This window comes from Epinephelus moara, chromosome 22, assembly GCF_006386435.1.
Source record: "Epinephelus moara isolate mb chromosome 22, YSFRI_EMoa_1.0, whole genome shotgun sequence".
In the NCBI taxonomy this organism is placed as follows: Eukaryota; Metazoa; Chordata; class Actinopteri; order Perciformes; family Serranidae; genus Epinephelus; species Epinephelus moara.
The window spans coordinates 28,266,308-28,283,165 of NC_065527.1; the positions used below are offsets into that span (position 1 = coordinate 28,266,308).

General features: G+C 40.8%; 1 protein-coding gene across 1 annotated transcript in view; it reads left to right on the forward strand.

The window, feature by feature from the left end:
* The window catches only part of LOC126384253 (glutamate receptor ionotropic, NMDA 2D-like), a 250,941-nt gene that overhangs the window by 198,425 nt on the left and 35,658 nt on the right, over positions 1 to 16,858 (forward strand). The window contains exons 13-15 of the mRNA XM_050035214.1: positions 2,505 to 2,665; positions 10,646 to 10,715; positions 11,419 to 11,536. Coding sequence (XP_049891171.1) covers positions 2,505 to 2,665; positions 10,646 to 10,715; positions 11,419 to 11,536 — 349 coding nt within the window. The remainder of the gene's footprint in view (positions 1 to 2,504; positions 2,666 to 10,645; positions 10,716 to 11,418; positions 11,537 to 16,858) is intronic.

Sequence of the window (16,858 nt, forward strand, 5' to 3'; positions counted from 1 at the left end):
CCAGACAAAAATGCGGGTATACCTTCCACTACACCATTGCATCTAGTCAACAAACCCATTCACCAGAAAAAATGTTGGCCTTGTACATTTCTGTAAACAACAGATATGTTATATCTCTATGTTATTTATGTAGTGGTTACACTGAAACCTAGATACGTTCTAACAATGCTATGGTTAACATGCAGTTAGGTATAGGCAAAAAAAAGCAGGATTATAGTTAGGAAACGATCACATTTTCCCTTCAAACACCCAGTTTTGGTGGCACAATCCTGGCAGGAAACGCAGAGATGTCTTGGTAAAAAACAAAAACTTGGGGCATCGGTAGCGTAGTGGATAGTGCCAGCACCCCATGTACAGAGGCATTGCCTCACTGCAGCGGCCTGCGACCCTTTGCTGCGTGTCAGTCCCCGCTCTCTCTCTCTCTCTCTCTCTCTCACTCTCTCTCTCTCTCTCTCTCCCCACTTCACACACTGTCCTATCCATTAAAGGCAAAAGCCCACAAAAATAATCTAACAAAAAAAAAAAAAAAAAAAAAAAAAAAAAAAAACACTTTTTGTGGTACTATCCATGGTGGAAAAACAGCAACAGCCCTTCGAAAAACACCCACGTTTGGTGTCTAAAAAGCAGCTGGAAACGCAGGCCCCTTTTACACTGCCAGATTTTCCGCAAATGTTGGGCTGTGTTGCTGGCTAGCTGCGAGCGTTTAGACACACAGAGCTGGATTGGCGAGTTGATCCAAGGTGCCCAATTTTCCACATCGTAGGGTAGTCATATTGGCGGAACCCTTTAGTTTAAACAGACCAAGGCGGCCTTCCGCAATGGGAGGGGCTGTTGAAGACTTGTGGGAGGAGCTGTTGATGACCCTGCACATGCGACCCACTGGTGGTGGACAAACAGGAAACAGCTGATAGAAGGGATTAGCGAGCAGCTACTAGCAAGAGGGAAACACAAACCTGACAGTCCTTCTTTTTAACCATCAGATGATGGGGACAGTGAAGAACAGGCCGATTTACGAGAGAATCACTGTGTGACTAGCTGCAGCTTCCCTCCCACGTCAGTGTTTACGTCACACGCTGAGCTACACGTTTTGTTACTTGCTCACGCCCCCCATTGCCCCGAAAAAGGCACATTCTGTATAAACAAAAGTAGGTAGGCGGCATTTTGCCACACTCCCCGATTTTGTTTTTATACTGCCAATGCTGAAAGAAGACTGATTGGGCTTTCCTGCAAATTTGCACAATTCCTATCTAAAAAGGGCTACAGTGATGACTCGCTACCAGTTTTGTTCTTTGTTGGTCTTGAACAGTGGTCTGCAGTGGAAGGCAGCTTGGCAGGCCTCTCACCAAAGTGCCATGCCATCCACCATCTCCTCCTCCTCTGCATGACAAAGTCAGCTCATATACTACATCACTTTAGAAATCTTTATGTTATGTATTTTATGTATTGCAGAAATGTACAATGCCAACATTTTCTTCTAGTGACCTGGTTGAGTTAACAGAGGTCTGGCACTTCTTGTAACACATGTAGCTACTGTATAGCCTCTTACAATTTAGCAAGAAATAGCAAAATCAAGTATTAGAACAAGAACTGTTATGCTGCACTCACATGGAATCAGGGAGACAGTAGACGGCAAACAGATATCATTTAACAGGACAAGAGCAGGACAATAAAATTAGGTGAGACTGGCAGAGAACAGCAGCAACAGTAATGGTAGACGGCACAGACGGCATTCAGAGTCAAAATATTTCAGCTTTTTCCTCTGCAGTCGCATTTTAACCTCCTCTCCTTGTGTGAAAGAGAAAGCATGGACAACCAGGACCTTACTAGAAAATCACATAAAATAATAAACATGAGATAATTTCATTTAATACATTTTATTCCATTCTTTGTGATCAACATGACATCACCATCAGAACATATCGTCAATTTTGCTTTATCATCCTGCCATTCTGTAGGACTGTTTGTTTTTCCCGTGTTGTTCAGAAGGTGTTTACCATCTGCTGTCTACCATCTGCCCAATTCCATGTGAACACAGCATTAATCATTTGTGTGCCATATACATTGACTAGACATCATTTTTTTAAACAAAATTGTTGCTAAGGGAAAATTCAGTCATCGCTTGATATTGGTAGAGACATGACCCTACTGCCCCTACCAAATTCTACGCCCTTGTTAATTGAAAAAAAAAAATAATAATAATAATATTCTCTTCAAAATGTTCCCTCTCCCTTTTGCCTCCTCTGCTTTTATTTTTCTGTGCAGTTTCAGCAGAACCCACAAAACTGTATCCTGCTGCTTTGACACTTTAAAAGCTCATCTGTTTCATCAGTCTCGCCCTCAGCTCTTCAGAAAAGTGTAGCAAAGAGGCCGTTCTTTCAAAGTGAAGACTTTGAATCTTTGTAGCACTTCATCCTGTGGCAGGGATCAGCTCCCGTTTGCCCCCTTCCATCTCTTAAACTTCCTTCTATCACTTTAATCTTCACCCACCTCTTCTTCTCATACAGTTCCAGCAACCGACGGAGCAGTACCCGCCACTGCGTTTTGGAACGGTGCCAAACGGCAGCACAGAGGAGAACATCCGCTCCAACTATGCCAACATGCACCAGTACATGATTCGCAACAACCAGAAGGGTGTGGAGGAGGCCATTGAAAACCTCAAGACTGGGTAAGGAAAGGAAAAAGAGGGATCGGATGGGGAGGAAGTGATGAGTAATCAATCAATCATTTATTTGTCTCATGGATTCAAACAAGGGACAACTCCAGTGAGATGTGATCCTATCAGCTCCTTTAACTTGTGCACTGTAAAGAAGTCCTTTTTTGTGTTGTTTTACATTCTCGGCTGCTGTTTTACAATTGTCCATGTTTCTGGGTAGTTCAGGTGATCCTTGGTTTCTGGTTGTGGAATGATTTAACTGTCCACATATCCCAACCTCAACTAGACAGCCATATGGTTGCTCCACCCAAACATGGGCAGTGACTCTGTAACCAGGTGTGCATGGCATACAACAGTGATCCACAGAACCACCGTCACTGTCACACCAGTCCTCTTTCACCGTAAAGCACATGCCCCCTCTCCTTCTCCCGCCATAGTCCTCTGCTCTATCAGATTGGCTTATAGAGAAAGAGCCTCCCAGTTGAATGATGCTATCCAGTTTATTTCCAATGCCTGGACAATGGCTAGCAATATGGTAGTTCAACGCTTCTCTTCTTCTTCTCTTTTCCTCAGTGTTTACATTTGAAAACTTCAACCTGGCTAGTTAGCAGCTAGTTAGCAAAAGTCTGCAGAGGGAGAGCTTACAGACTGGTGACTTGATTTTTTTTATCCTGATGTGTGACTCAGTGACATGCCACCATCATCCGAAGTCAACCACAAAAAGCACCACCAATTCTTGCAAAATAGACATAAGAGTCTAAATTTGGCTAAAACTTAACACAAATTTAGTGGTGCTGGCAGAGAGGCGACTGGAAACATCCACGCCTACGTCATCATATAATAGTAAGGAAACAACTATAGGAAAGTAAAGGAATTAAGTTTTCAAAAAGATAAAGCTTAAATGAGACACCGACCAAGGAAAGAATTTGTGTACATTGCAATTTTGAAAAAAATAAAGAATAAAAAAACTTTTCTATTTATGTATTCCTGATTCGGTAAGTAATGTGCTTTAAAATAAAATGTCACAGACAGCAACCTGACAAACTGTCCTCCCCAGGCTGACTTACATAAGCAATTCAATGGAAAAAAATAGTGTTGTCTATAGTTCTGCGTTATTATGCTCTATCCTCGCTGATCATTTTATATATGTAGATGGGTGACACATTAAAAGAAAAACTGCAAGAAATGAGTGGAGAAAGATACTTAATCCATCCATGAGTGACATTTCCTGAAAAAGAATAGCAAATATTCAAATATAGTTTACATGTACAGAAATACTGATTTTTTTTTATCAGTTTTAGTTTATCAAAGAACATAAAATAAGCTCAGCGGAAATGTCTGATAGGTTGGAATAACTATGAAACTATAGATTTTTACACATCAGAAATCAACAAGTTTGCCGATTTTACCTATTTCCGCAATTGCAACCAACTAACACTTTTCTACCTGGAAGTGATTATTGATGTTGTTAGCACAACATCACAGTGATTCAAATATTTATTGTATACAAATATAGCTATTCATCCATCCATCCATTTTCATCAGTTTATCTGGGGCCTGATCACAGGGCCAGAAGGCTATGAAAAGCACCCCCAGAAGTCCCTCTCCCTAGTGACGCTTTCCAGCTCCTCCTGGGGAATTGCAAGGCCTTCCCATGCCAGATTAGATATGTAATCCTCCTGTCGTGTTCTGGGTCTACCCCAGGGCTCCCTACTGTTGGGACATGCCCAGAACACCTCTAACAGGAGGCGTACAGGAGGCATCCTAATCAAATGCCTGAACTACCTCAGCTGATCCCTTTCGATGTGAAGGAGCAGTGGCTCTACTCCGAGCTCCCTCTGAATGTCTGAGCTCCTCACCCTATCGATAATGCTGAGCCCAGCCACCCTACGGAAGAAACTCATTTCTGCCGATTGTATCTGCGATCCCATAATATTGATAACTACTTAAAGCTCATGACCATAGGTGAGGGTTGGGACTTATATCTAAAGCTTCGCCTTCTGGCTCAGCTCCCTCTTCATCATGAGATACTTGAACTCCTCCGCTTGAGGCAGTAAGTCTCTCTGAACCCAGAGGGAACAATCCATCATTTTCCAGCAGAAAACTATGTCCTTAGGTTTGGAGGTGCTGACTTCCAACCAATTCACACTGCTGCAAACCACCCCAGTGCTTGCTTGAGGTCACAGTGTGATGAAGCTAAAAGAACTACATCATCTGCAAAAAGCAGAGATGCAATTCTGAGGTCCCCAAACAGATATTTTTTCCCTATCTCATAACTGATCAAACTTTTATCTTTTGTTTGCCTGCCTGTTCCTGTGTCCTTCCTGCAGGCTATTTAATTATCCACACACTGTTTTTAATTTAATACAAAGTGGTAACCACTGTATGTGAATGCATGAATGGGCCAGACCTGCGCACCACTGGATTTAATATAAACTGTAATAAACTGGAGCTTCTTTGATTAACCCCAATGAAACAACATGACCATCTTCCATTTTATAATGCATGGCTGTTCTTCTGAGGTCATTTTGGTGAAAGTAACACAAAAGAAGTGTCATAAGTAACGCATGATTCTACACAGAGAGTAAAATTGTGAAGTACCATTACTTTCAAATTCAGGTAACTAGCAATTTGTAGAATATTGAATTTTGAGAGTAACTTGCCCAACACTGCTTAACCCTATGGGCCCGAGGCGTTTTTGGGGTATTTTTACTGCCTTTACTTTTAAGCTCATATCACAGTCATTATAAAGGCTACATATACATGCTATATCTTGTTTTTTTCAGGACAATCTGGGCTAACCAGATTTGCCATCATTTCATGTCCTTCTATGTGCCTGTATTTTATATTAATTTTTATATCAATGAAAAAAACAAATCTGTGTGACTAAATTCTTACATTTTTACATGTATCTCAGCATAGCAAGTTGGAAGAAGACATATTCTGCCGTATATGAAGAGGGGAGACTCTCTGGAATCTGGCAATATAAGAACCATGATGCTGGGACATTCTGTCACTTCATCATCCAAAACATGTGGTTTGTGCCAGGCGGACATGATTGCCAGTATTTTTTCATTATTGCAAGAAATTCCATTGACTCATTCACAAGTCAAAAATGTGTTTTATCTGAAAGAAACTTGCAATATTTACATCTAAGATCATAGAAAAATAGTCAACCAAGTGCAATGATGTCCTCCAAGATAATATTTGTTTTTCAGTTTCAGTTATATACTGGGGGAACATTTTGGGCATTGGTGGGGGGGCACGTGTCCCCCTCAATGTGTATGGTGACTACGGCCCTGTCATGCATAATTAGGCTACAGTTATCTGCGCAGAGGTGAAGTGCGCTGGTCTTGTCATACAAAGTTTGATGGAGTGTCAGCTGGACAATATGGAGATATTTGCATCTTGAAAGCCGGACTACAAATGTGGATAGACAGGGAGAAACACACGCAAGCCTAAGACGTGGTAAGATACGATATTCCTCACTATATGAAGTGACTGATAACAAGATCTGTATAATGGATTGTAAAGACATTCGTCAGGTTTTTATTTTGTAGACAATAAATCTGGATTTATAGCGTGATAGGATGACGGTACAATGATGTGTGTGGTATCCCTGGAAAGCTCTGCTCCTGCGCTTTCATGTGATATGCGTGGCATTTCTGTGCGAGCCTGCGTTCGCGAGTAATCCATCCAAGAGTAATGTGTGTGCAAAGCTGTATGAAAGCTCTGTTATACATCATTTAAGTGTAACTTTATCATTTTTTTTCACTGTGAACACATTGGACTACCGACAAGTGCTTGGCCTTGTCGGAAAGCTACAGTTCCGCTGTTTCACGTGATATGACGCACGGTCGCGGAGAAAATCCACAGAGAAGAACGGGTGTGAATTTGGACGCACTATGCGTCGTTCGGGCCCATAGGGTTAATGCTGACATTGGGAGGGAATTGCGAGGAAGCGTTGCACCCACCCTTTGGTTCCCCTTCAGGTTAACACCATTAGCTCTGTCAGCACTGTTTTCCCTGTTAGTACTGTTAAATTCTGGCTGCCAACTCAGCCAACTCCATGTTTAGAGCCACATACAGACCACACTCTGAGTATTCTATAGAGCTCCTTTAAAAAGACACTTTGGATTTCCTAGTAGAGAAAATTGAATAAAACCTAGTGCAGCCGACTAAATTGCAACAAAGTGAAATACAGTACTTAACAACCAGGGAGGTAAACAGCAGAATGGAGCTACAAGAACTAAAAGAAGTCAGACACTGACTGGAGGCATTCAGGCTTTATCCACAGAAATCTTGTTTCCAAGAATTAACTTCCACTGTCATCCACTTTAGTTAAAAAAAAAACTAAAAAGAAAACTGGTTTCTGCCTTATTTCTCCTGTAATCCACAAGGTAAAGCCAAACATTTTTGACAACAGCTCTTACTTTAAACAGGTACCACCCATTCTTTTCTCCGTTATATATATATTTTTTATTTTTATCTCAAGGCAACGCTGCTGTCCATGCCTCGTTTCAATTACAGGACCCTTTTGTCTTTTTCTCCACCTGTTAGCGCATTGATCTTCTTCGCCTCAGGAGCCCCAGGTAACTGTTGTAACCTGTGCAACCCCATCAGGATCACAGCTACTAAACGAGGCGCAAGAAGTGGAGGAAAAAAAAACAGAACTTTTAAATAATACATGCTAGCAGCAAACCGCAGTGCAGGGGGAAAAATTTCAGCCATCTCAGCACTGGCTGCCACTCAGGCGCTTCTTGTCTTCAACAAGGGGGGTTTATTATTCGCCTGTGGGGCTACAAAGTACACAAAGTGCTTGCCATTAAATATACACTTGCTCATCGTGTTAGAGGTGGGAGGGGAGGGAGGAGGAGGAGGAGGAGGAGGAGGAGGGGGAGGGATGTTAGTTGATGCAGATGAGGGTTCAAATGTTTAATGGGACAAGCAAACACACAGTTTGGCAATCAGACAAGCCGCGTCCGCAGTCCTTAGCAGATTTGACGTACCGTGTTATTAAAAACTCCCATGATGCATTTCTTTTTATCATCCTTACTCATCCGCCTTGTTCCTCTTACATCTAGCCCTGTCTATCTCACTTCAGGCTCTTCGCCATCTCTCTCATTATTCGCCATTTATCTCTCTTTCGTTATCTTTCCCTCTACCTCTTGCCGCAACATTATTTATGGAGGAAACATTAGTTTACACTGTCAAAGCAAAGTGGTGTGAAGGTTCCTGTTTGATTTGGCTGTCAAGGTACCAAACATCACCTCTCCTTATCTGCCCTGTCTTTCTCCCTCCTGTTTTGACTCCCTGTTTCTTTCCTGAATCCTTTTCTGTCTTCTGTCTGGCTCATTCCTCCTCCATCATTGACTCCTTGCTTGCAGCTCATCAACTTCTTTTGCTTCTGCTTTGCACTTCCTTCCCTCCTCCCTCGCCCTCCCCCCAATCATTATCTCCAACCCCCCCTTTTTTCTCCTTTTCCTGTCACCCACCTGCTCCTCCTCCTCCTGCGCCACCTACCCTCTCCTTCACCTCTTTTCAGTCTCCCATCCTTCAGCACAGTCACCCTCTCCTCCTCCTCCTCTCTTCTTTCCGGGAAGACTTCGGGTGTACAGTGCAGCTTCCCAAGTGTGAATATAAATGAATGTGAAGTAGAAGAGCAGGTGTACTTACAAATCCATCATCAGATCCTGCGATGTACATCATCACTCTGACCTGAGCTGAGCTGAGCTTAAATCCATTATTTCATGATAAAGTGTTTCAGCTTGCTTGTGTGGTCACCTGCATCTACCTCAACCTGCCTTCTCTACTTTTTTTTTTCATTGACTGCTTGTTTGCTTTTTATTATGTTGTCTGTTGTATCTGGTGAGCTGAAGACAAATTTGGACATAAAGATCTCTTCTATTATGTTCTATAGTGGGGGTTTCAGTGTTTCCCAGAGCCAAAAGTCAAGTCAGATTGCTTGTGTTTGACTTACAATTCAAAGATATCAATTTCAGAGTGATATAGAACAGTGAAAACCCTTTTTTTTTTTTTTAATAGACATGACTTAAGCAATGACTTGAGTATTAAAATTGCACTTGAATGACATTTTGTCAATAAATTAAAGGGGCAGTTCAGGATTTTTCCTCTTACCTGTATTGCTACTGATAAATCTAGATTGTTTTGGTGTGGGTTGCTGAATCTTGGAGATATTGGCCATTCTGTGCCTTATATATTGTATATATGTATACCTTCTCTCGAATGTAATAGAACTAGATGGCACTCAGCTTGTGGTGCTCAAAGTGCAAAAAACAAAAACAAAAATACATTTGAGAAACTCAACAGCAATGTCTCTTTCCAGAAATTGTGACCCAGTTACTTAAGATAATCCACAGACCTTGCTGTGAGCAGTTTTGGGGCTATTTTCTTTCTACTGAACAATACCCACCAACTATATCACTGCGCAGAAGGAAGCCTGCATCTACTGCTAGCTCACATAGCACCACTGAGCTAGTGATGGTACAGCTCAGTCAAAGAGGATACCATAAATGTTTACATCTTGCACCGTCAGGAGCATGAGCCTCCTGGCCTTGAGTAGATGCACGCTTCCTTCTGTGTGGTGATACAGTTGGCTGGTGTTGTCCAGTAGAAAAAAATAGTTCCTACGTAAAACTGCTTACAACAAGGTCATAAGCAGGTCATGATTTCTGAAAAGAGACACTGCTGTTGAGTCAATAACCAAACTAACTTTTAACATTGTACAGATGGTTTATTTGAGTAGCTATTTGGGAAATTATTCTGTGTCAGCCTCCTTATTGTAGTTGTGAGCAGGAGACTTACTGAGTTTCTAATGGTTTTAATGTCCTCAATATTACAGGAAGGATTGCAGAATGGTAAACAAATAAGTGGCATAATGGCAGAACATTAGGGCTAGATTATAATTCAGTTTTATCATTTCCAGCCTTGTTTTTAGCAACAAAAGTGGGTATTTTATAACGAGAAGTCAAGACATTTCCAGCCATGTTTTGAGCAACAGGAGTGAGTAACTTTAACCGACATGTCGGGACATTTCCGGCTGTGCTTGTAGCACAAAAGTGGGTATTTTATAACAAAAAGTCAAGACATATTCAGCCATGTTTTCAGCAACACAAGCAAGTAATTTTTACCAACAGGTTCGGGTCATTTCCAGCTGATCTTGTAGCGCTAAGTGGGTATTTTATAATGAAAAGTCAAGACATTTCCAGCAATGTTTGTAGCACCAAAAGCAGGTATTTTTTAACTAGGCCAGGAAATTTCCAGATCATTCCACATCATTGTCACAACATATAATTGAAAAATTTCAACAAGTCATTTCTGGTTTAACCTTTGAATAAACTAAAATGTGTGTGTGCAAATAGATAATTATGGCTGCTTTTTCTTGTATGATATGGCACCCACAAGGCAGTTGCATCTTGGAATTATGCACAAGGCTTTCCAGTTCCTGCCTACATGCGGCAGCAAGAGCATGAAACATAATTTTATACACTGATAGAAGAAGGACCTCATTCTCTGTGTTTGTGATCTAATAGCTAATTTTATTTTCTCTGCACATAATAAACAACACGAGGTTATAAAAGTGCAGTGCTCTTAGAGGACAATGAGAGTGAGATTTTTCTCTGCTTAGTAAAGGTGAGAATCACTCCACACTTGCATTACAACCTCCCCTGCTGCTGTGTTGTATTATGGTCTGTTGAGACTACTACAGGAGGAGAATTGACATCTCTGTCTCCTCTATGATGAATAGCATTCTGTGCAATTGTTGATTGTTGGTGCAAAAAGGTATTCAGAAAGAAGCTCCTCTGCCTTCAGTGTATGTTTTCTCTTTAGACAGTCATTGTCTCTGCACTGGTTTATCCATCATCTCTGTCATTTTGTTCACTAGTTGCACTTTTTCTGTTGTCATTTAGCTCTAGGTCAATGATTTCCATTTCTCTGTTGTAATTTTCCTCCCTCCCTCCTTCCCTGCAGGAAACTGGATGCCTTCATTTATGATGCAGCGGTGCTGAACTATATGGCCAGAAAGGACGAGGGCTGTAAGGTAAAAAATAGATCTCTGTCATTTCACAGCTCTGCACAGTGACACATTCATACATAGTGGCAGCTTTTGTTGATGTCCCTGTGCCCTGCAGCTATTGTGTGCTAAAGGAGTACGAGATCTTCACTGTGCTCACACTGTTATTCAGGGCAGCACACCTGCAACAGAAGCACAATGAGCATGCCAAATGAGCACTTGTACAAAAACTACATCTGCATTAAATAAATCAAACACACCCGATACATTTATATGTGTCCCTGACTGCCTGTAGCTAGTTAATATTGTCATTTTTGGACAGCGCTGGTGTTGATTTATTTATTAGTTCACATTTGATACAGCTCCCACAGCGAGAATGAAAATCCTGCCCAGTGATCATTTGTAATAAGGTCTGTGGGAGGCCCGAGCTCCCAGCAGCTCCACACAACAGCTACTGCTGCAGTAATTATTACAATTGATGTGGATCTATATTAATTCCTCCACTGAAACGGTATCCCACACTCAAGCAGTGGGATTGTCAGGGATGTTCATATGCCAAATGTTTTGCATTTATGTGACAGTGACAGTAGACAGAGAAGAATTACAGCTGAAATTAAGCTAATTTCAATTTGCTCATTGCCATCTGTCTCTTTGAGTTGGACTGTCTGGGGATCCATGTGTTTGTATGCGTGATATGTGGATATTGATGCGTTTGGTTTTATTCCATCAGGTGATGACCATCGGCTCTGGTAAGGTGTTCGCCACTACGGGCTACGGCGTTGCCCTGCACAAGAACTCCCGCTGGAAACGACCACTGGACCTGGCTCTGCTGCAGCTGATTGGAGATGGTAAGACAGAAGGGTAAATGGTGGGGCTACTGGGAAGGATGTGGATGACAGATGAAGCTTTTTGCCTGAAGCAGAAAGTCGTAATCCGCTATTTGTTACTTGGAACAGTTGGCAATTCAGTCGGTATACCATCAGCCTGAGGCTCTCTGCTCTCTGTCCTAAGCCCCTCTCCCCAGATGATTATGGGCATATGCATGTACTTTATAATATAACCCATTGTTTTCCATACATTAATTAATTTAATCTTGTGTCACTACAGAGTTACACACAGTGCATTCGTTCAGTCCCTTTTTGCCAGCTCTCTCTCTCCCTCTGTTTATCAGACCACAAACGAGACAAGAATTAGCTAGCCACCCCACCATCCCTCCACCTCACTCCCCACCACTGTTGACTACTTACCCTTAAGGAGAGTGGGCAGCAGCTCTGGAGACGGACCCTCAGCTTAAATTTGGCCATTGCAAAACCCCTAGCCCAGAGTATAACAGCAGGCTGGTGATCAGCAGCAGTGCCAGGTCTTACCTGTGTAACAGCAGCAACACAAAGTTTACCGATCTGGTGGGGAGTCTGACTGTCTGGTCCCTCAGACCTGAGGTTTGTGCTGCTTGGATTCATGTTGGTGCAGTTGCTGATGGTGGGTCTGTCTCTGGAGCCGCTACCTGCTCTCTCCCCGGCAGGAAAACTTAAAGTCGAAATAAAATGAAAAATACTCTTTTTAACTTACGATCACATCACTGGCAATATTGTTCATCTATTTAACAGAACATGCCTATAATACAAAAAAAAAAAAAAAATCAATTTCTTTTTTTTTCTTACATCAAAATCCAATCATGTTTTTTTTCCCAGTAAAACTAAATATGAGCCATAAATAACACTTAAAAGGAAGTAAAACATAAAAAGTATATAATAATTAATTAAATTAAAGCTGGGCAATAATTAGTGTTGAGCAGTAGCAACACAACAAGTGGTCTGTTAGTCTTCCTTTCTTGGGTTGCTTTGCAGTGTAGGCAGTTGCTGCCTACACTGCCTACACCTACACTGTTCCTATTGGCAACAGCCATTAGGAACATCCTCTCTCTGAAACGACCCATGATTGGGCGATATCTCCCATCATGGGCTAGATTGTTTAAAACATGAAAACAGAGCCAATAAGAGGTGCAGGAGTCTAGTTTCCTCTGTCCTGAATTACAATATGTTCAAAGCTTATTAAAGGATTTTTGCCCAGTGATGCCAATTCTCCCCCAGTCATGTTTTCCAATTCATCAGTATTAATGTTGGCAAGGTCAACGGTAGATTTATTAGTTAGTGGTGATGCAGGTGATGGTGGGGTAAGAGAGGACAAAGTACAAAGTTAGGCAGAAGTCAAAGACGAGGAAGAGGAATGGAGCAGGAGGAGGTGGAAAGAGGTTATAAGGGGCAAGGATGCGGGAAGGTGTGACGGGACAGGAAGGGTCAGTGTAGAAATGAGAGAGGACTAAGGTTTGAAGAGGGAAGACGGAGAAGACAATCAATACAGGAAGGTTGAAGGGAGGAAGAACAGAAAGGAAGAGGAAGGGAGGTGTGATCTATGTTAAAGTTGTCAGACTACACTCTTTCTTTTTGTTCACACACTTAGCAGCACATCGCACATTTTCTGTCTTATCTCTTTGATTACACATACAGCCTGTCTGCCTCTGATTTTTTTTCCCTTATGTGTTGTTTATGCTTGTTTTTGTTTTGTTCCTGTCACCATCTATTTGAGAGAGAGAAAGCTGTGAGATATGTTATTTAATTACTCAAGAAAATCCAAAGACCTTGTTGGGAACAGTTTCATATAGGATCTACTTTGTGCCTAACTACATCCGCCGACCAAATCACTGCACAGAAGGAACATTAATGGTGTCCTCCTTGGCTTAGCTGTGACGTTAGCTAGCTCAGTGGTGCTCGGCAAGTAAGCAGTAGATGCACACAAGCCGAGTGCTGTCTAGTTCCATTATATTAGAGAGAAAGCGGGTACTTCCAAAATTCTGCATCTCAAACAAAAACAATCTAGACTGATAAATAGCACTGTGGGTAGGAGGAAAATATGTGTTTTCGATTTTGGTATGAACTGTCATTTTAACATTTATCACTACAATTCAGTGTTTACTAAAAATTATTAAGATCATTTCCAGGTGACCAGAGTTTGAAGATTTTACAGGCTTTCGAATTCCTTCATTTTACACCTGTTGAGATTACAATATTGCAGCTGGAGGTGTCTGCAGTATTGTAATATTTTCATGGTGTCATCTTAAAATGATGGGGTTCATAGTTCTGCATAATTCTGTAGAAGTGTTAACATCTTTTGGCATTCATTAATTTAATGAAGAACAGCCTGTTGTTCTTGAAAATGCACTCATAATACAACACCCTTAACTTGTTGATAATGTGTTAGCGATAATAATAGTGATATGGATCTCAAAGCATGGAGGAACATACAAAAGTCTATCTGGTCTTGACGTCTGGCGCTCTGCTCTCACCATGTGAGTATGCAGAGTTTAATCTGAAGTGGGTTGTAAAAATGGTACACATGTCCCACCTCTCCTCCATTGTGATTGGATAGCTGGGTAAAGTGACAGGGACAAGCATAGCTTTTTATGCAAAGCTGAACATTTTTCAACTCTTGGTGACCAAAAAAGAAATGCCAAACATGCAGCGCTCAGTGCAGAATAGACGCATGGCACCTTGTCACACCCCTGCTGTTTCCAGCATAATGTGAATACGCAGTGCCCCTGTTGCAAAGAATTCCAAAAATACACTGGCCTCATAAAGAAATGCTTTTTGTTATTCTAGAGATAATGTGCAGATTTTTTCCCCTCAGCAACCAATCAGTCGGTTAGAGAGAATGTAGAATTTGAGTTGACCAAGGTTCTTCTTTGGCTGACTACAGCCCTTAACCCTTAGATGTTATCTAAATTACAACCAGAGGTGGACAAAGTACTGAAAAATTCTACTCAAGTAAAAGTACCTTTACTTTGATTAAATTCTACAAGTAAAGCTACCCATCTAAAAATCTACTCAAGTAAAAGTAAAAAGTAGTTCGTTTAAAATGTACTGAAAGTAGAAGTTACTTGGTCCAGGGCTCATACTGTAAATCCAATGCGAAAACTGGTTATTTTTCTATGATGAACCATAGAATTCAATTAAATTTAGGGCTGCACAATATCATTAGAGCATCACCATTGCAATGTGTTCTTGTGCAATAGTCACATTGTGAGACTCGCAGTATGAGTTCATCATATCAGTATAGTATTAGTCAAAGGCTATATGCCATACTTATTTTGCTGGTTAATACTTTAGGTTGTGAAGTTCTCAATTTCCAGGACAGTTTGATTGTAAAATGTATATTTCATGAAAATACAGCCTTTCCAAATCCCAAATGATGACTTCTTTCCAAATAGAGATATTCAAGTTATTGCAATACACTGTATATTGCAGTACATATCGCAGTATACAAAATCGTCGTGGCATTGTCAGTTTTGTCTAATATTGCGCAGCCCTCATTCAATTTGACACACAACTGTTAGACTGATGATACACAGAGCAACTTTTTGAGCAATGTTGTTGGGCATTATTCTCAGGGATGCAAATATGGTCAAGAAAGAGAGAGCTTGTCGAAGCGAAATTCTGAATATTAAAATACACTAACACTAATTTGGAAGAATACTGTGTATTCCAAAACAGAACAAATCCAGTGAGCAACAGTGTTTCCCCTATATGCAACTAGCAGCGGTGGTGCTCCTGGTCAATTCACACACTTGTGAGTAAAGCATATAAGAGGAGAGGAGAGGGCTTCGTCTGATCTCTTCATAAACTAAAGTTATATTATTTTGAGCGACAGATGCTTCATATAATAACATAACAATATACTATTTATCGTGTTATACGGTGAAACGTTTCACCTTATAACTTGATGACTTATATTGTTTACATGACGCCATGTCATTTCTATCTCTATGCTCTCTGTATTGCGCACAGCGGAGTTCAGCCACGATGCGCACACACACACACACAGACACAGGTGAGCACACAAGAGCACAGCTCGGGCCACATTTTTCTGACCGACAATTATATACAGCACTGTGCACAAAGGGTTTTCTTTCATTTCGTTCATTTCTTCGTTCATTTCACCTGCTGCGTCTGCTTGTGCTTCTGCTGAAGCACTCTCACCCTCCTCCATCTCTCTCTCCAGCAGTAACTCACCGGCATCAGTTGCTTGTTCTGGGTCAATTCCACGCGAGATTTCAGAGATTCACCCTTTTGGTTTCCATTTAGCCGAAAACTTTTTTTTTTTTTCTTTTTTTTAAATTAGTAACCGATGTGATTTCAAACGTAGCTAAGTACAATATTTCAGTCAAAATTTACTTAAGTAAAAGTAAAATTACAGATTTCAAAAACTACTGAAAAAATTACCAATTACACAAAATAACTACTCAATTACAGTAACGTGAGTAAATGTAATTAGTTACTTTCCACCTCTGATTACAACCCTGAACTTATAGAAACTACACTGTGTTCCAAAGTATTATGCACATGCTGCTTTTTTTTTTTTTTCCTAAATAGTCAATACACGAGACAGTCAATATGATTATTTTTTTTATTTCTCAACAATTATATTAACAATTTTATCTGGATTTTATTAAACAAAACTACCAATGACGGCAACAACAGTATTTTTTTCAAATAACTCAAAACAGACTGTTCCAAATTATTATGCACAACAGAGTTTCAAAACACTCAACAGTTGCAAAGACTTAAAAATGGAAATCTGTTGTATCTTTTTTGCATTCACATATAATTTTTCGAAATCAAATGTTATTTCAATCAAAAACATCTTTACAGATCAAGTTACATATTGACATAGGAGCCCCTCTTTGCTGTCACCTTAACAACTCTCTCATCCATTGAACTTGTAAGTCCATGTACCCTATAGTTTGTGCCTGTATTTCCTTTGAGGATGCCAGAATTGCCTCCCACAGGTGCTGTTTTGAGGTAAACTGCCTCCCACCTTCATATATCTTCCTTTAAAAGATTCTCCACAGGTTCTTAATAGGGTTGAGGTCAGGGGATGATGGTGGCTAAATCATGATTTTCTCTCCCTTTATGCCCATAGCAGCCAAAGCCAATAGTATTCTTTGTAGTATGAGATGGTGCGTCCATTTTTTCTCCGGCAGGCACAATTCTTCTTTTTATATCATGGCAGGAAATGGTCAGTCAGGAACTCGTATTTTTCAGAGGCCATTTTGACACTTTCAGGCACACTAAAGGGACCTACCAACTCACTGCACATTATTCCAGCCCAAAACA